This window comes from Alternaria dauci, chromosome 8 (genome assembly GCF_042100115.1).
Source record: "Alternaria dauci strain A2016 chromosome 8, whole genome shotgun sequence".
NCBI lineage: Eukaryota > Fungi > Ascomycota > Dothideomycetes > Pleosporales > Pleosporaceae > Alternaria > Alternaria dauci.
The window spans coordinates 1,119,070-1,138,208 of record NC_091279.1 but is presented as its reverse complement, the minus strand read 5'-3'; the positions used below and the strand labels follow the sequence as shown (position 1 = coordinate 1,138,208).

Genomic DNA, 19,139 nt, shown 5'->3' with positions numbered 1-19,139 from the left:
ATAGTGAGACAATATGCAAAGTGTCTTTCAGTCTTTATATATCCATAAACTGGTTGTCTGCCCAAAAAACATTACGCTTCCTAGATACACACAGTCGCATTATCAGGCGTGTCCATTCCGCCTCTTCGCCTCCTCTAATGCCGTTCGTAGTCGCTCTTCCTTCTCCGCATCCTCGTTCCTCTCCCCCATCTTCTTCTGTATCAACTCCCTAATCTCACCCTCGTTGCTGTCCAGCACACGAATCCTCCTTTCGAGCTCCGCTACCAACTCCCTCTCAGCTTCTTTCTTCTCGGCCTCCAATTTTCCTATACGTTCTGCGTCCGCGCTATCGGCTTTCACTTGCGCAATTTCAGCATTGATATCGGCGTTGTTAGATTCAATCTCCAGCGTATTGAAAAGGGAGAGAAGATCCTTGGATGACTTTTTCAAGGCCTCGAGGGTTGCTTGTGCATGAGAAAGGACCTCCGGGTCACCGGTACCGTCCTCGAGATCTTTGATAGCTGCAATGACGATGTCGATGTCTTTTTGCTCATCGCCCACTGCATCGACGACGAACCCCTCAGTCATTCGAACAAGCTCGCTTATGCGCTCAGCTTTCTCGCGCTTAGCTCCAAAAACGGCTTGTTTCTCGGCGTTCTCAAAGTGCTTCTCCGCGATTTTCATCTGACTGATGTTGCCAGCGGCGTACAGAGGTTGCGTCTCGGTTTTCTTGTAGCGTCTGTCGCGCTCCGCAACGAGCTGAGCAACGCTGTCATGTCTCTTTTCGATCTGTTCGTGAACATCCCTCACGAATTTCAAGCAGTCTTTCGTGCTTGGATCGTCCGTTTGCTCCAGACTTCTGAGTCCGCGTACGGAGGATTGTAACAGCTGCTTAGCTTCGACATACAAATCCATGAGGGCCTTGATCTGGCCATGTAGACCAGTGAATTCTGGATCGAATACAGCGTCTACGTAACTCTGGTATTCGTCTCTGTCTTCCTGAGCTTTAAGCTCGGCTTCTTTCTGCTTGAACTCTTCTTCGAGCTGGTTCATTTCTGCGTACGAAATTTCATTGTTGTTGAACAAGTCATCATTGTGCTCCTCGTTCTCTTCTTGGCGCTTGCGGCGAGCGTCGTCCCTTTTGCGGCGGCTCAGAGACGTTGACTTCTCCCATGTCTTGGCAAGCTGCTCGGTGTTGCTGGATCTTGACTCAATATCCGCCAGCTTAGCTCTGAGATCCTGTATCCGGCGGTTTGAAAGGTCTGGTTCGATTTGCTTGGGTAACAGTGCTTTGAGGACTTGGTTCGGACCGTCTTTCGATGGAGCAGCGGTGGATGCTGGGCGACGTGAAGTTAGATTCAATGGCGCAGGCAAGGGAACATCTGCTTCGATACTGGGCGGCTGAGGATCAGGTGTCTGCGCAGTCGCTTGGTGAGCTCCAAAGAAGATCTCATCATGCCCCTTGCTATTCCTATGCCCGGATGGTGAAGCCACAACCGGAGTATTGGAGAAAGACATTGTTTGTCTATGCCTTAGTTGAGGAGGATCGACGGATATGCTAGCAGGAGGAACGTATGCCTTGTATTGAGGCTGCATCTGCTCTTCGGGTAGAGACTGCACTGGCGTTTTGTTTGTATCGTCGTCAATAGAGCTCGTCGGGGTTAGGATTGCCGTTGATACCACCGACGGAGATGCTTTTGAAACACCCTGATAATTCTCAATAGACGGTAACATACTTGGACGTGCCACGATAGGTCTTCCACCAGGACTGTATTCATAGTCGTCCTCGTATGCAGACTCATGCGGTACTTGTATGTTTAGATCCTGTCTCTTGTTGGATATTTTTGAAGTTGCACGAGAGCGCGCAGCTTGCTCTATCTCGTGCGATGCCCCTGGCTCTACTGGAAGCGTCTGGGTTGAGGCGTCGAAAAAGTTGATTGCCCGCATGCTACACTCTGCCCTCATGAAGGCCTTGAAAATCTTGATCTTCTCTTCAACTTGTGTTGCTGCTGCCTCACTACGAAGCATGGCTATATATCGCTCTAAGGAGCCGACATACCATGGGTCAATGTCTGAAATTAGATCGGTAGGGGTGGGTTTCGGCAACTCTTTCAGCCTCTCGGCTTCAAGTTGGCGCTTCAACTCAACAACAAGACTGTCACGTTCCTCGATATTATGTTCCTTGCCTTCCACATCTTCTTTCAGTCTTTCAATCGTCGTGTTCTTTTCCTTCACCAAGGCCTCGGAATTGACAGTGGCTTGGTCTGCGGCGGTCCTCATATTCTCAATCTGCGCACGCAAAACAATCATCTCACTCGTGCTGTGCGTTTTGCTGGCTTGATGCTCAGACGAAAGTTTCTGATTTTCAGCCTGTAGTGCCTCGATCTTCGCGTGTAGTTCAGCCCTGCCACGTTCTGCATCTGCGCGTAGCTGGTGGATAAGGTCATCCTTCTCTTTCAACTGCACGGTATAATCGTAACCGGAAGATTCTGCACTTTTGGACTCCTTGCTAGTTTGTACCTCGAAATGATTCTTTGGTTGTGTCGGGGTATGTTGTGATGTATTCCATTCGCCTTCGGCTGTGGCAGACCCTGTAATCAACGCAGCAGGTTGATAGGGAGGCTTCGTACCATGTATGGGTTTTGGTGTAGTTTTCAAGGGAGCGACAATGGCATCTTCTACTACGGACCCTTGATCGGACGACTGCGAGGCTTGTCGATGAGCAAGACTTGTCGTTACAGATGGCGGAGTGGGCGTATAGTCTTTATCCCACTCGCTTGAACTCACATGTGCGGGACGTACCGCAGGGCTAGGGAATCCATGCGTAGAAGAAGGGGATGGAACGTGAGCAGGCAGTTCGACGCTTCCGGGCTGAGTAGTTTCGCTCTGCTTTTCTTCTTTCTTTACCCCAAAGAGTTCTTCGTCGTCGATTTCCTCACTGCCACCCAAGTGTTCCCAATCAGAGGGCGCTCCAGCAGCGAGAACACTAAACCTCGACTTATCGTCACGAGGCGGTGGTGGTATGGGTAATTTGGATGCAAGAGGCTTTGGTGAAGACGTCTTGTTCTCTGCGCGTTGTGCGTAGAGATTGGCAAGAGCTATGGAGCTTACGGAGTCGGTGCGCCCAGACACATGCTGATAACCAGACGCGGAGCTCAAGCTGGGACGATTTGATATCGGAGACACGGGTTGACTCGGCGGACTCGGCTGGTGGTAGAAATTCGACGTAGCGGTATCATTGAATGGCTTTGGTTCTTGAATCTCTTGGTTTGTCGTCTGAGAGTACTGCTGTCCCGAGAAAGAATTTTGTGCCTGGTATCCCGATTGAGAAGACTGCTGCTGCGGCTCATACGGTTGTGCTGTGTTGTGTTGATAACTAGGCTCAGGCGCTGGTGATGCAGGCTGCCACGGTCTCTGGAAGTGCGAATCTTGTGAAGAAGATTGGCCATGTTGTTCATACACTGAATACCCATGCTGCTGTACTGGTTGTTGATGCGATTGTGCTTGTGAATACACGGGTTGTCCGACCGGCTGTTGCTGAGCTGGCAGTGCACCCCCAAAATGACCTTGGTGTTGGTGCTGCCGCGGCGGAGGCGGATATTGGCCCGACAGCTGCTGCAACTGGTGAGGTGTCTGCGACGGTGGTGGGTAATGATCGGGTGTTGAATGTCCGTACTGAGGTTGGTGGTGCTCTGGATGTTGCGCGCTCTGTAGGCCATATCGTGGAGGCAGAGGCGGTGCTTGCTGCTGCTGTGCACTATGGTAATCCTGTGAATAGAAACCTGTGTCCACAATGGGCTTAGGTTGCGTGAAGCTGTTCGCGCCGCCCTGATGTGCCGCATGCTGTGGCTGCTGCCACGTGGGAGCTACCGGCGGAGGGGGGACGTATGCGCTGGGTGTTGGATTTGTATTTGCAGACATGTAAGCTGGTGTGCCATGCACATTTGAAGGTGGCTGTGTGTATGCTGGCTGCTGCTCGTTTGGGCTGATAACCGCGGAGGGTTGCTGTGGTACAGCTGAAGGCGCGTTCGAGTATGAGCCGACCTGTGCCGTACCGTAGATCGAGCTGGGACGTCCTCCATGCGAAGGAGGGAAGTTTGGCCTGCCCTGTGTGACAGGGGACGGCAAAGGGGCCGCATGGTGATAGTGCTGTTGTAGTGTCTCCTGCACTGGATACCCTCCCTGCTGCGCATGCGGCGCATACCCGGTATTCTGTTGTGGTTGTTGCGGTTGATGCGACCAATTCTGCGTGCTCTGCTGCTGTTGCTCTTGCCGTTGGACTGCCGCTGCGAAGCCATGGGGCTTCGGTGGAGGTGGAGGAGGCTGATCCTGCTGGGGAGGGGGATGGTATGGATGGTGCTGCGCCCCTGGCATAGTGCCATATGTGCCTGGGTTGTATCCTCCCGTCCCCTGTTGTTGCGCCTGGTTCCATGGGCTTGATGTGTGTGTTGGCGTTGGGGCAGCCCATTGACCGTGAGCTTGAGGAGCCGATGTTTGGTAACCCTGAGACGCTTTGCCATCATGTCAGCGCCTCGCTATGTAGATACAAACGATGTTGAATACACATACCTCCATATCCAGGGGGCGGTGGTGGCACCGGCGGAGGGCCAGCCTGTCCGGTAAAGCTTGTCGTGCTTCCTGGCCGCTGGTAGCTTGGGGCTTGCCCGTAGTTTTGCATCGCGAATGGCGTCTTCCTGCGCTATTCGCCCGGTATATATGTGTCGCGAGGCGTGGCGGATCGTCTTCGTTGGGAGCGTGCCCTCGAGATGGGAGCTGAAGTGCCTGTGTGTATCAATAGGCTCTCGAGAAGTGTGGCATGCACGTGTACGGCAAGTGCTGGAATTAGATCACGAAACAAATTGAGATGAATCGTATGGCATTGATGTAGATAGTAAGTACAAGAAGGCAATACCGAAATACGTCAAGCTGTGCTTCGTCTACACAGCACAAGGCTGAATGCTAGAGTCTAGGTGTGCAGAAAGTGGAGTGGTGTCACAGCCACGCGATAGCATCGTCCCCGCCTCCCGTCGCCTGGCCCCCTGTCTTGGCCCTTCTCTCAGCGACAAACTAGCGCGCACTCTTGCCCACATCATTGCTACACATCAAGAGGTGAAACACAGACATTTATCAAAACCAGAATAACTCAGAGTAGATCCGTAAACCGAAACGGCCGCTTTTACATTCAAGTCCTACTTTCCCGTCTTTGATTCGCGATGTGCGCAAGGACATACCCCACGTCCATCGCAATCGCTTCCAGTGTTTCCTTTTGCTGGACACCTTTCGGAGCCCTACGTGTCATGCCTCCCGCCGTACTCAACGTCATCTGTATCACGTCAACACACATCCACTAGCGTCCGACATACGAAGCCTACCATATCCCAACGATGACAGTGGTTGTTTGCCGAGTCTGCTCTAGTGAGTCTCTCCAACGAGACGTATGTGCCTTCTGTCAGCTTCTTCCCCTGCCGCTGCTTCTGATGTGCATCCGGTATTAATCCAGACTCCGCGTTGGAAGGGAAATGGTAGCATTGGGAAGATCCTCTCGCCTTCATTCGACTCATCTCTTGCATGATCTCGACATCGCCGAACGATGCATAATCAATCGGAAGCTGAACAGTAAATGACTTCGAGAGCTCAGAAGGATTGTTCTTCTGGTACGTGTTTGCAGTCACAACCAACACATGGAACACGCGGTCTTGTAGTAAGCTCAGACCAGCGACCTTGGGCATCATATGGAACATTTGAGATACTAAAAAGCTTCAGCAATAGCCCAGCCAGACACATGACTCTCCGGATGAGAGACTTACTAAACATTTCTACGCTGTGGATCTCCTCTTGGTGACCTGACTGCTGCACAGCTTCTAGTAGTTCTTCATGATCCCACTTCAAAAGTTCAATGGCATCGAAAACGCTCGGCGTATAGATAGCTTCATTTCGACTGTGGTCTTTTGCCAAAACGTCTGCCAACTCGGAAAACTTGACATGAGTGTCACTATGGGTAGAAGTTCTGACTGCCCATGTGGCTTGGTTTAGGTCTTTGACGCGCTTCTCAACCAAGACTGGGACAGGAACTGCATCGTTGCTCTCTGTAGCATTTAACGGAGGCATCATTACGTGTCCATTGTTGGGGCTCCAAGTTCCGCGGTTCTCGAAACCTGCATCGGATTGGATGCTTCGTACTTCGCTAAAGAGGCTGTCGAGAAAGTGCACTAAGCTTACATTATGATCCGAGGCTGCGTTATTGTATACCCGATGATGAGGCAAATCGAGTTTCTTCAGAGGCTTCAGGTTCAGGTATTGACGTTTTGACACCGCTGTAGACATGGTCATAGTATCACTAGGCATGGGATTAGTATAACCATTTTGCCGAAGACTATGCCGAGATCGCAATGGTTCGGACTGCACGGGATCCCTGGCATCGACAGGTTCTGTCATGCTTCCAGCGGAGCGGAGGTCTTGGTATTATATGGCAGGTTATGATGGGCAGTCGTTTGACGGATGACAGGATAAGCGCGTTGAAGGCCTAGACCGCTGAGATGCAAAGAATCGTCTGGTACAGCGGGTAATTGTCGCGGCTACCAGCATATAGGTTAGCATCAGCTCATCACACTCGAGACATTCTCTTACGTACATGCCTAAGTAAGCCACAAGTTCGCACCGAGAATGTATGTGGCGGCAGGCGCGAATAGTGCGTGGTGCGATCGAGGTGACTAATGGGTACCTAGGTGATGATGCACCACCTGCACATGTGCCGCGATGATCTAGAACGGACTAGAACTGTATGAACTCTTTATACAGCAAGTGTTGTGTGTATTGTAGAGGTAATTTGGTAGATGCCAAGCAGAGATTTGGTGGGAAACGTGACGATAGAAGATGAAGTTGTGAGATTGACACGGGAGATCGACAGGGTACATGTGGCCTTGGTTGGCTCGTGCCTGCTTGTGTGACGCTACGATGTGCTAGCTGGGAAGCAGCAAATGTGTCCTTTGAACTGCATGCTACCTGGATGGAATTCAAATACTGTTTTTCATGCAAATTAGAATGATGGTGTGCATTCAGTCTTGCATTCAGGGATACACGAGCCTTTAGCATGCCTAGACTCCTAGGTACGATACCGGTACTTCGCTGACGGGCAAGCTACCTAGTAAGCAGGACATAGGCTCGGCTTCTTGTTGTACTTTAGCGGTATGAAATTGCTAGTATTGTTCGTCGTAGAACTACCGTATTCTTTGAGATTGTAGAGACTTCTGTAATTTAATACCTAGGTATGGCAAAGTATGCAACTTGACAACCTTGGAATGCAATTTCGTACGCTCTTGGTTGTCTGAAGGCGTATTGAAAAAGCAGTTAGTGTCACAAGACTCACTTAGCATACATAAAAGCGGCGTAAGTCTATGTATTTGGAAGGCTTAGAAGTTTGTGTGAGGCTGACAGATGTCTAGGCATACTTGGGTATAGGGTGTGCATACGGAAAATGAGCAACAGAGCTAGAAGCATCCTACTGGCCTATCAACGCCACCACCATTGGAAAATAGAGAGAACACGCAAATGCGGGCCGATATTCAATTTTGCATGCCGAGCCAGAAAAGCCGGTTGCCTACCTCCGAGGATCTTCTTACTGCCAGTATTTACATTCCGCGGACGTCAAGCTGACAACACAGTTGCTCCTCGGACCTCACAGCCAACGTCTGCAGGATCCTCGCTTGACGACCCCACTCGGCAATGGTAGGATTCTGGTACCAGATGTCTGGCTCAACTGTGGCCTTGACTAGCCCTCAATGGCAGTGAGCTGCGACTTGGGTGCTCCACAGCACCTGCATAATGCATTTGCCCTTGCTTTTACCCATTCAAACGACATGCCGAAGTGTCAAATCTCATGTCATAAGCTGCATGCCGATGCTAGAATCAGGCGACAACACGAGATCACCTGTTTTTGTCATGGTGAAATCTTGCGATAATCGTCCCTCTTTCGAGGTGGCATGTGAGCGGGCCTGCGGGCCATACAAGCCACTGTCCGCGGTAGCTAGACAAGGGCCCCTGTGGTCTACATGCAATTCGAGCGTGGCGCGGGTTAAAGGCTGACAAAAGTCGATTGCCGTATGACTGCACATCTGGGCGTCTTTGCTTGCCATGTCAGGAGCCTTCAGGTGTGGGTGGACCTGTTGGTTCTACTCTTTGAACGTGTCATCGATCGGCAAGCGCGGGCTCGGTATACAATGCCGACGACGGATGTTGAATTGAACCCTTGCCATGTGATGCTGGATCAGCATGCCAAATCTTCGATGTTGATGAACATGGATAAATCTCTCAAAATCCACTCAACACACACTACGCTAAGCGCACAAGCTCGAATGAAGTCGGTCCGCTCTAGCTGCTAGCATGACTTTTGCTACAGGGGCGAGTTCGTTACTTCTCGAATGCATGCTCTCCGTTACGCGCCATTGAACCCGTCTTGCGCGAGCATCGAGATTAAGTCGTACGATTTGTGGTTGTGTTGATGTAAACAAGGCTGACTGCCTGTCACACTCTACGGCGAAGTCGGTGGAAGGGCCCAGACCATTGCCGCAGCTGGTTTCCCAGCTCCCATTTGTACGAAAGAAATGGTCAGACACGTGGTGCTGTTCAAGCGAAAAGATATAGATTTCCTATGTACAAACTCCGCGTGCTGCTGCAACTGCCCACATATTCGCCATGCAGCAATTCCGTCTATTCTCACGGCATATCCCATGGAAGCTAAACCATCCACATCTCTACCTCGGCATGGCAGGTCTTCTGCATGCAAACAATATCCATCTGAATGGCGCAGGCCTTGCGCATCTAGAGGGGCCCATCATCCAACTCCAACCCCTCAATCTGTCAGGCAGGGATCCATCCTCGGTATAATCACTTGGTAATCGAAATGTCGACTGGTTGCGTTTGGGGTATCATCTCGAAATAGCAAATAACATATGAAAACGTAAAGCGTCTCCGCGTATGCTTACTGGGCTGATGTGCGATACACGCATGCCAATCCTGGCTTTACTGAGGTTGCGCAGCGTACAGCTGCTAACAGCATGTAGCACATGCTGCCCACTGAAACGAGCCATGTGGGATGCTCCTACCATATCGTGTACTGTAACATTGGTGTAAATTCAAAAAAGTCAAGGCGAGCCTTCGGTCTCCATCATGTCGTCATCCACTGCTCTTGATGCTAATTCTCCTGCTCTTACAAGGGCGGCAAGCGATCCCTGAGTCCGATAGTCATGGGAATTATGTGACAGATGGGGCGAAGGCATCGGTGGTATTGGCCGGTCCAGTGGAGAGGCTAGTGATCCCATGCTAGGCACTGGTTGAGGAAGCATGCGCATCGATTTGCTCGGGTCTGCAGGTAATGTCTGCCCAAGGTAAACTGTCAAAGGATACCCTGTAGATCCTTGATTGCTATGACTACTCTCGGATGATAGTGTCGTGTCGTCGTGGCTGAGGCGAGGAAGCCGCGCGGCTTCCCGCGGAGTCCTGCGAGAAAGCATGTCGATGGGCGCTTGGTAGTGGACTGGATGAGGATATGAAGGCGGTGGTGTGGATGCAACTTTCTGGTGAAGATCCAGGTTGTACGCAGAAGGTTGATGGTATGGATTGGCATCAAAAGGAATCCTAGGGTCCCGAACGTGGTTGGATGCAGACGAATCAGTAGCTCCATCTCTTTGCATGCCGGTGGTCCGTGGAGACGCAGAAGTAGGGGAAAACCGTTCGCCGGACCGTGGAGAGGTGAAGCCAGAAAGAGAATGGTTAGCCGGTGATGTTGAATTTGACGAATAGACTGGACCAGCTGGAAGTCGCGAAGGGCCAATGGGTTGGATAGGATCCGGTTTCTGCTGTGCTGGTGTTTGTACATCTGACTGGATAGCACTCAATGCTCGGCTACTGGCTTGGTCGTTCTGTTCGTAGCTGCCTCCTCGTATTGAAGTACTGGTGTCGGATTCTAGCTTCGAACGTTTGCCTTCTGCACGCGTCAATACCTTGAGGGGTAGTAGGTTGGAAGTTGTAAACAGACCTTTTGTAGGCACTGAATGCTTCGCCTTGAAGTCTTCAAGATACTTCTGGTAAGCCTCATAGTATGGCGTCTTCTTGTACTCGGCCAACTCCGCATAGTACTTCTCTTTTGCACCATTGGCTTGTCGTTCGCAACTTTCGCGTTCCTCGGCGGGCAAGACCTGCCATTTCTCGCCGACCACCTTGGCGATCTCGGTGAAGGAAAGATCCTGTCCCTTCAGTGACTCTCGCACCTCTGCTGCAAATTAGTTGAGGTCACAGTGCATCAAGACAAACTCACGGTTGGAGAAGATGACATAAGCCGATGGTGGACGTTCCGGGGCATGTTCATCAGGCTGAATTAAATTAGCAAATTGCACGACACAGCAGAGGCTGACAAATGAGCTACCTTGGGATGTCGCCGGTATTTTCGCTTGGCACCTGTGCTCCCGGGCGCAGTGTTGATAGAGTCTGGCTGCTTGGATTTGCCCTCTGGTCCCGAATCGTCACTACGGTATGAGCCGGCAGTGCTTCCAGCTCGTGCAAGACTGATGGGTAAGGGCCGATCAGAAGACTGTCCGCGCGATTCGGCAATGGCCCGCTGAAGTTTCTACAAGAAGTTTAGTTATTTGGTTAGGCTTCAAGTAAAAGGAAGTGACCTACTCGACGATGTCCAAGCTTGACGTTTAGGGAACTTCTACACAACAGTGAGCACAGATGTCTCCAGGTACAGGCGGGGTATGTGCGCACAGGTCGGATTCTGTTATGTCGAGCACAGTCTCCCATGTGTCAAAGCCTTCGGCCGTAAACACTTCGTGGTATTGGGACAGTCCCAATCGCGCGAGACGTTCTCTCAAGTCGCTCATGTAGGAGGGCGTGAGCGTGACCGCTGGGTGGTGTGGTGTAGCGACCAACTCTCGAAATGGGCTGGCCGTCGAGGGTTGGTAAACGTCTGGGATTATTAGAGCACTAGTGGCAATGGGTTGGGATCGAGTGTGATCGATAAGACTCGAGTATAGCGAAACTAGTGTACAGGGATGAAATAGGAAATGGTCGCGTTGTGGCCCAGGCAATGTGATTGGTGCAGTGCGACGAGTGTGGCGGATTGACTCGTAACGAAAATCCGCGTGAGGGTCAAAGTGTTGCAGGGCACCGGGCGCGGAGAAGAGCAAGTTGAAGGAGTAGCCAACTACCAAGATGCATCCATAAGTGGTGGCGCCTAACGTTGGGTTTGGGGTAGGTGGGTCCCGGACCGATCAGCAGAATTCTGTGATTATGCTGTGGTAGGGGCAGGGAGAGTCTCGGCTATTGCAGCAGTAAAGACAGCGGACGCAGCCTAGTGGAGGCGCGACCAGGACAACGGCCGTCGAGAGTCAGCAAGCGGCCGGGGCTCATTTGGCGCGTCCCAAGCGGTGCTGCGAGCTGAGCAGAGTCGCACGAGGCTTGGGTTGCGGTGAGAGTAGGCAGTTCCGGGCGAGGGCGGTGCAAGTGTAGACCCAGGGAGGAAGGCACTGGGCTAGTAGTAGTAGGCAGAATTCGGCGCAATCATGGCGGGCGTTGCAATTGGGGCTGGAGACGAGTCAGAGCGAGTGGGCGTGAAGACGGCGGCGGCGGCGGGAGTCGCGATGGTGATGATGGAGGTGGTGGTGGTGGTGGTAGTAAAGACGGGAAGCTGAGGAAGCAGGAAAATAACAATGTGTGACTGTGCAGCAATGCCTCCTAGGGCCCGGCCCAGGGCTCTCGAGATCAGAGCAGGCGATCGATGCAAAGGACAGAGCGCAAGCAGGGGACGATCCAGGGTGCGAGGGAACGCTCCAGCCACCTCATCCGCACGGGAGGCAGACTGATGTGGAATCTCTCCCTGGATGTGACGCCGACTGATAGGCTGCAAGAGTGTGCCGGCGGCGGGTGATGCTGTCAAGTCTACAGAACATCTCATACAAAGGCACGATCGACGAAACGCCGGTACCTACAGTAGGGCCGGTTCACACGAGCCGGCGAAGTCCTAGTCTGCCATTCCCTCTGCGCTGACGGTGCTCCGTAATTGCAATTTCGTAACCCCTCGTTCATCTGGCCTGGCTAGCATGTCCATGTAGCGAGTGACATTGAGCTGACACCGACGCATCTGCCTTTCGTCATCCATGGCCTTTTTCTCAAACTAAGCGAACACCAGACATTCGATCTGCGATGCGACGCAGCTGGCGGCGTCGCGTGCGAGCGAACAACAAACCCCCGAACAGCCCTAAAACGGGCTGCATCGGCGATTAACATTTCCATGCATCAACACGCGGCGACGCCCCCTTGTGGTTCGCGCTGTTGCACATCATCTTCTCTGCTTAATCACTTCCCACTGCACCCGTCGCCCGTCGCCCATCACCCTGACCCTAACCCTGACCTGGCCGTGGCTGATCAACGCGCTGCAAGGGGTGGAAAAAGGCATCTGGGCACACCCACTTCCGCCCAACTCGACGTCACCAGCGGAGCGGAACATCACGTTGCTCATTGCCGCTTGAAGCAACGCTATCCTTGGCTAGAGCATGTATGCGAGCATGATAGACGGCCGCATATCCATGAATTCAATTGCGCTATGTCTTTGTCTGAAGCCTCGTGGTGATAGCATACCGGACCCCTTGGCGCCGTTGCGACTGCCTTGAATCTACCCCAGCTTGAGCATCGCGACCAACGGCTCGCCAGCCTTTTCACCAGCGTTGGCTGCCTTGTGACATGTCCAACCTCGGCAGCAGACAATTCCGGGCTAGGCGCACCAACCGCACTGCTGGCCGTGTTTGTTGTCGCAATGTGGTTTGAAATCATACGATGCCGCATTTGTTGGCTCCCATCGGCCCTACTCGTCCTCCAGAACAGTCTGCCCATCTCCTCCGGGCACCATCTGGCAGTGTCAGTACTGGCGCGCAAACTAGACAGGGCACTGTTCCATACCATGCAAATGTTGTTGCCGTTGAGTAGGATTTTGGGCAGCTGGACGTTTCCCTCTGCCGGGTCACTGCCGTCGTGTCAGTTGGACTTGTCCGTGTCGAGCACCAGAGCAACCTGGAGGCTACGCACATTTCCGTCACGTTCTCCAACACCATGTCTGTTCTCGTTAGAATGGCTTCATCCACGTTGTCTCACTCAACCTCACTCACTGACGTAGTCATCGAAACCAACCAGCTTCCCAGTGAATTCTTTCCCACCGTTCATAATGACCCAAATCTGCGAGCCCACGCATTTGTCGATGAGTTCTATGGAAATTAGTCAAAAACCGACCCCCGCGTGCAGTCAAGCCCTACCTAGCGGAAGGAGGTTCTCGAGCGACATGGTGGTGTGGGGGGCTTTGTTTTTTTGCGAGCTGAGTATGGGACGTTGGATACAGATGTCGTGTTTGAAGTGCAGGTAGGACAAAGGTGGTGATTGGTTTCGATATCTTGGCATTCAAGATCATCTTTCCACAGGCGACACGCTAGCCAACCAGTGCTTGCGAGGCAACACAACAGGCAGCAAACATCTTGTCCACGCACGATCAACTCGCATCCACGGCGACCATCCTCTCCTGTTGGCACCTAGTGGGAGCACTACCATGGAGTGTTATGCTTTTCCATCGACGCGCCTCTCTGCTGAGCGCGTCAGATGCCCCGCGGCGTGTTTGCCATGAGACACTCGCCACCATGCACACGTCGCGTATGGGAGCGGGCAGGGCAATGCACACCACTCCACTACGACCAACGCCCGCTGCTCCACCCCTCTCGACCTGCTGCTGGAAGCGAGGACGGCCTGTGGCCAGACGTGATAACTTTCCCAGAAGAATCCACCGAACCCCAACCGCGGGACTACAACCTTCAGTGAGCCAGCCTAGTTCCGTAGAGGCAGTACCCATGGCTGAAGATTCTCGTCGCATACGCCAGGCATCGGCCACACTACACGTACGGCCTGCTGAGACTCCTGCAGCACCGGGCGCTGACCGATTTCAGCGCGTAGGACTATGGAATCCAGCTCACGGACTACGCTTTGCGACAACAGCGGCGGCCGAAGCGACCAAGCCAGAATTTGTTCCTAAAGCCGCCGAGACTACATCTCCATGTAGAGATGAATCAGCTGCGACGACCCGCACCGGCGAACCCTCTGCGCACACTCGAGACGACGCAAACAATGCTACAGGACACACTGAGGAGGTTGCTGTAGAGGGCACTTCAGAGAGTGACGGTTCGAGCGGTGTTTCATCGCAGCCAGAGACCGAGTCTAATGACGAAAAAGAAGACGATGCAGATGAATACAATCCTCTCACATATCAGATCCCAGAGGGCAAGTTGCGTGCTGCTATGCTTGCCGCTCCCAACACACGGGACAGTTTTTGGAGTGCGAAACTCTATCAAGGACCTGATGGCGAGTCGCTCTCCACCCACTACTGCAAGTCCTTCGATGTCGCTGAAAGGGTGGCCAAATACTTCTTGCGGGAGAAGGTGGTGGGCTTCGATATTGAATGGAAGCCTCGTGGGAATCCACATTCGATCAAGCAGAATGCTTCATTGATTCAGCTGGCTTGCGAAGATCGAATCGCACTCTTTCATGTGTCGCTTTTCTCCGGAAACAAAGCAGAACAGCTGATGCCTCCTAGTCTGAAGGCTGTCCTCGAATCACCAGACATCTACAAAGTAGGTGTGGCTGTCAAGGGCGACTTCACGCGCCTAGAGAAGTACCTCGGTATTCGGCCTCAGGGAGTTTTCGAGCTGAGTCGCTTGTATAACCTAGTTGAGTGGTACGGGGTTGAGCCTAGCAAAGTCTCAAATAGGCTTGTGAATCTCGCTTCCCAGGTGCTACAGCACCTGCAGCTGCCCTTGTACAAGGGCGAGCCACTAGCCGACGACCCCGAAACAGCCCCCAGCGTTCGGGAAAGCGATTGGAGTCTTCCTTTGGATATCAAGCAGATACACTACGCAGCCGCTGATGCGTATGCTGGATTTCGCCTATATCATATGCTTGAATGGAAAAGGACGCAGATGAAGCCGACCCCTCCTCCAGTAGCTCTTTGCGATTTCGATAACAAGCCTTCACCTAGGCCCAAGGAACCCCGTAAGAAAGCCAAGAAGCCCAAAGATGCAGCAGACACAATTGCAACGTCTGCAGTTGACGTGGCTGAAGACAAACAAGAGGACGAAGGAGATAGCGAAGGTTACGAGACAGCGACAGAGGAACTTGTTGACAGCCATCAACTCGAGGACCCAATGTATGCAACGCCGACAACTGCCTCTACAGGTGGCGCTGACAAGACTTACGCGTCCCAATCCACACGGAGCAGCGACCTCGAAAAGATGGAGAGAATTGGAGCTGAAAGCAGTGTTCCTCCTCAAAAGCGAGTTGGCCGAGTAAACCTCTCTCAGCTCAATCATGCTGATCCCGGATACCCCAAACTACCTGAGACATCGCAAGAGGAAGACGCAGAAACCCTACCCCCTACATTGTCCAGAGACGATGTTGGTGTGCATCCAGAGGATCAAGACAAGGGTGTTTCGTTTCAGAGGCAAGAAGCTGATAATGACGAGTTTGCAGACCCAGAACTTGAAGACGCCCTCCGACGTATGACTCTGGATGACAGTGGAAGGTTGACAGAGGAAGCGAGCGGTCCAGCATTGGAGCATGATTCCCTTGACCTACACGAATCCAACGAGCTTATCCCAGCACCACTACCAGACATTGGTCTCCTAAACGAACCATCACGAACATCTGAATACAACTTGGCGACGACATGGGCACAAGAACATCTTCAACTTAGCATCCCATCGCCTTCCTCGAGGGCACCCTCGCGTATACGTGCAACCGTGACGCACCTTCGCGCTTATCACATGTGGCATTACCAGAAGCTTGCTGTTGATAGGATGACACAAATCCTGCGAGATCCGCCGCTCTCAAGTAATACGGTGGGAAACTATATCTTGCAGGCAGTCACATTGGAGGGACTCGAATACGAGACAGAGTCTCTTAGGGGTGTATTATCGATGATGCCATCAGGGATGCAAAAGGGACGATGGAGGGCGCTGGCAGAGGAAGTCGACGCGCTGAGTTGAGTAATAGGAGCTATGCAATAAAATACCTATTTTTAAAATACATTGGATGTGAAGGTGACAAGCATGTCCATGAGACACGTATGGGTTGTTCAGCGCTATGTGTTCTCTTCGTATTCATGCAATGTCCACTTGCATGTAGAGGTTCTGACACACTGAGCGGAAGCCATTCCGCTTCTGTCGACACGAGGTGGCTCAGCGTTGCTCGTTGACGACTTACCAAGTGTCGATGGTCTAGACACAAATGGAAGCGGATGTCAACGCGACTCGAATCCGGAAGCCTAGTGAACACATGTCAATATTTGCCATGCAGTCGTTACGCGTTCAGGTACCAAACTAAGTCAGGGTCCAGGCCAGGCACTGCTAGCTCAACCCCACGCGCGTGCCAACGCGAAACTGCGGTGAGGATCAGCCATCCCTGCAGGAACCCCTCCAAAATATACGCTCTTCTGCTACACCTGCGAAGACCTGCCTTTGTCGAATTACTCCTACCAAGTGTCTTTCGTTTTCCAATCTGCCCCATCTCAGCTCAGCTCACGACCACAAGACAAGACTAGCACCATGGCTGCCGCAGTTGCTGTCTACCCTCCGCTTGACCAGCGTCCGGTCAAGAACACTGTCGTCCTCTTCGATGTCGATGACACACTCACAAAGCCCCGCCAGCTCGTCACTCCCCAGATGCTGCAATTGCTCTCAGAACTCCGTCACAAGTGCGCCATCGGTTTCGTTGGCGGCTCCAACCTCGTCAAACAGCAGGAACAACTTGGAGGACCCGTGGACGTCACCTCGCTGTTCGACTTTTGCTTTGCCGAGAACGGTCTCACTGCCATCCGCATGGGCGAGGTTCTGGCTAGCCAGAGCTTCATCTCGTGGATTGGTGAGGACAGATACAAGGCCCTTGCCAAATGGTATGTGACTTGACAGTCCTGCAGAGTATTGCTGACCTAAGCTCGTAGGATCCTCCACTACATCGCCGACCTCGACATTCCCATCAAGCGCGGTACCTTTATCGAGTTCCGCAACGGCATGATCAACGTCTCCCCCATCGGCCGTAACGCATCCACGGAAGAGCGTAACGAATACCAAAAGTACGATCTTGAGCACAAGGTCAGGGAAACCATGGTCGCCAAGCTCAAGGAAGCGTTCCCCGACTACGGCCTCACATACTCCATTGGTGGCCAAATTTCTTTCGACGTATTCCCTACTGGCTGGGACAAGACCTACTGCCTACGTCACATTGAGGCAGAGAAGGATATCTCTGGTGTTGTCTACGACAAGATCCACTTTTTTGGCGACAAGGCCTACGAGGGCGGAAATGACTGGGAGATCTACAGCGACGAGCGGACCATCGGACACAAGGTCAAGAACCCAGATGACACATACGCGCAGCTTCAGGAGCTGTTGAAGAGCTTCTAGTAAGAAGAGCCATTCGCAAATGGGACAATAATGATGAATTGGAAACGGCCTGACAGCTTTATCCACATTGAGATGGAATGCACTGGCGATAGATTGATACGACACATAATGTGAACAAGATTTATATCGGTCCATTAGCAGTACATGTACCAATCACATGTTTACCGGACAATGTCCAACCGCAGTTTCAAACTCTAGTTACTACATGCGGTGCTAGCATTCTTATAGCACAAACTGATGCGCGAACACTTCAAGGAGATTGAGCATAACGACCATCTTTGCTTCTACGCAAGCAACAGTCGGTCCTGTAATATCTATTTCTCCTCTGGCTACATTAGTTACGAGACCAAGAGTTGGAGGAACCCGGGGATTGCGCACTGCAGACACCAGTGCGTTTTTCAGAGGGTGACAGATTTTGTGTGTTGTGTCGTACTGAAATAGTCGTGTTACAGGTCAGATGTGGGCAAGATAGCTGCAATCGCTGTTTCGCAACCCAAATACAGTCTCGTGTGTTTTTAGTGCAGATGAATGACAACAATCCAAAACTTCCGACCAAAGCAATGGGAAAGCGACATGGCGATCTAGATGGGAACTTAAGTATAAACTCAAGCCCTGCATTAGCGTCTTTACCCCACCTATGACAACCCGCGCCAAAAATTATTTGTCGCAAAGCCCGCCGGCCAGAAGTTGCCCACCGACCTGTTCCACTTCACGACAGTATACGACATCCTTAGAACGCTACAAGTCTTGTACGCTTCGGTCCTCGTAATCGAGAAATACAACATGAAGCTCCTTACCTTGAACTTCCTCACCTGCGCCATAAAAACCTGCAAAACAAACCCTGCATCTTTTCCACTACACCCGCGCGACGCCGAACTCGAAATCGTAGAAGCAGATGTCAACCTGCCCTTTCTCAAGAACATCTTACCGAGGTTGATGTGGAATGAATTGCGGGGGATATGCAGTGAGGTATGCGCAACCCTCAAAGTGCTGGAACACAGAGAACGGCAGACGCGAGAAGACTTGCGAAACAAGGGCTAATATATCTTTGAAAAATAGCTTGGTCTCCCTGAACTTCCACCAACAGCGCCCACGCCCGCCGACCTAGTCGAAGCTTCTTCTACCTCCGCCTCCGCGTTAGACACCACAGATGCAACACCAGCAACAGCAACCGAGCAAGCAGAAGAGGAGCCTAGCCAAACAGCGAAAGACCTACACAGGATACTACTCGAAACATGCATACAAGAGGGCAAGCTAGTATGTGGAGCGTGTGAGCATGAATATGCGGTCAAGGAGGGGGTTGCAAACTTCCTGTTGCCAGGACACTTGGTATGAGCTTGGAATTTAGTGTGCAAGGTTATTGGTTGGACAGTTGAGTTTGGTGGAGGATGTGTCGGGCCGGGGCTTGCGAGCACGAGTAGCAGTCTACTGCGATAAGCCTGGGCTGAGCACAGAGTGTGAGAGTACGGGGCCATGGGCCCTGGTACAGACGCAGAACATCAGCAGAGAGACATGTGGAAAAAGGAACGAGTGCAGCTGCATGATGGAAGCTGACATGTGATACCCATCTGATTGCATCTATACATATGGGAAAAGCACTGCATTGCACAAGAGCATGAAAGTCTGCGCGGCTCATCTCAACTGCAGAAGCATTACCAGCGTCAAGTCAGAGTTTGA

General features: G+C 52.1%; 6 protein-coding genes across 6 annotated transcripts; 3 read left to right on the top strand and 3 right to left on the bottom strand.

The window, feature by feature from the left end:
• Positions 1 to 102: 102 nt before the first annotated feature.
• ACET3X_008326 (uncharacterized protein) lies at positions 103 to 6,087 on the bottom strand (the record flags this gene model as incomplete). Its single annotated transcript, XM_069454487.1, has 5 exons — positions 103 to 4,490; positions 4,549 to 4,673; positions 5,211 to 5,302; positions 5,352 to 5,728; positions 5,787 to 6,087. The coding sequence occupies 5 exons, from the start codon at positions 6,085 to 6,087 to the stop codon at positions 103 to 105; spliced, it is 5,283 nt and encodes a 1,760-aa protein (XP_069303928.1).
• Positions 6,088 to 9,747: 3,660 nt separating this feature from the next.
• ACET3X_008325 (uncharacterized protein) lies at positions 9,748 to 10,856 on the bottom strand (the record flags this gene model as incomplete). The annotated part of the gene is made up of 7 exons (XM_069454486.1): positions 9,748 to 9,778; positions 9,859 to 9,958; positions 10,013 to 10,246; positions 10,292 to 10,346; positions 10,400 to 10,600; positions 10,654 to 10,687; positions 10,741 to 10,856. 7 exons carry the CDS (start codon positions 10,854 to 10,856, stop codon positions 9,748 to 9,750), a joined length of 771 nt encoding a protein of 256 aa, XP_069303927.1.
• Positions 10,857 to 12,835: 1,979 nt separating this feature from the next.
• ACET3X_008324 (uncharacterized protein) lies at positions 12,836 to 13,308 on the bottom strand (the record flags this gene model as incomplete). The annotated part of the gene is made up of 5 exons (XM_069454485.1): positions 12,836 to 12,880; positions 12,931 to 12,994; positions 13,057 to 13,084; positions 13,137 to 13,232; positions 13,281 to 13,308. 5 exons carry the CDS (start codon positions 13,306 to 13,308, stop codon positions 12,836 to 12,838), a joined length of 261 nt encoding a protein of 86 aa, XP_069303926.1.
• A 554-nt stretch (positions 13,309 to 13,862) lies between these two features.
• Positions 13,863 to 16,049, top strand: ACET3X_008323 (uncharacterized protein; the record flags this gene model as incomplete). Its single annotated transcript, XM_069454483.1, has 2 exons — positions 13,863 to 13,910; positions 13,959 to 16,049. 2 exons carry the CDS (start codon positions 13,863 to 13,865, stop codon positions 16,047 to 16,049), a joined length of 2,139 nt encoding a protein of 712 aa, XP_069303925.1.
• Positions 16,050 to 16,607: 558 nt separating this feature from the next.
• ACET3X_008322 (uncharacterized protein) lies at positions 16,608 to 17,462 on the top strand (the record flags this gene model as incomplete). The annotated part of the gene is made up of 2 exons (XM_069454482.1): positions 16,608 to 16,954; positions 17,003 to 17,462. The coding sequence occupies 2 exons, from the start codon at positions 16,608 to 16,610 to the stop codon at positions 17,460 to 17,462; spliced, it is 807 nt and encodes a 268-aa protein (XP_069303924.1).
• A 783-nt stretch (positions 17,463 to 18,245) lies between these two features.
• ACET3X_008321 (uncharacterized protein) lies at positions 18,246 to 18,797 on the top strand (the record flags this gene model as incomplete). The annotated part of the gene is made up of 2 exons (XM_069454481.1): positions 18,246 to 18,431; positions 18,522 to 18,797. 2 exons carry the CDS (start codon positions 18,246 to 18,248, stop codon positions 18,795 to 18,797), a joined length of 462 nt encoding a protein of 153 aa, XP_069303923.1.
• Between the last annotated feature and the right edge of the window lie 342 nt (positions 18,798 to 19,139).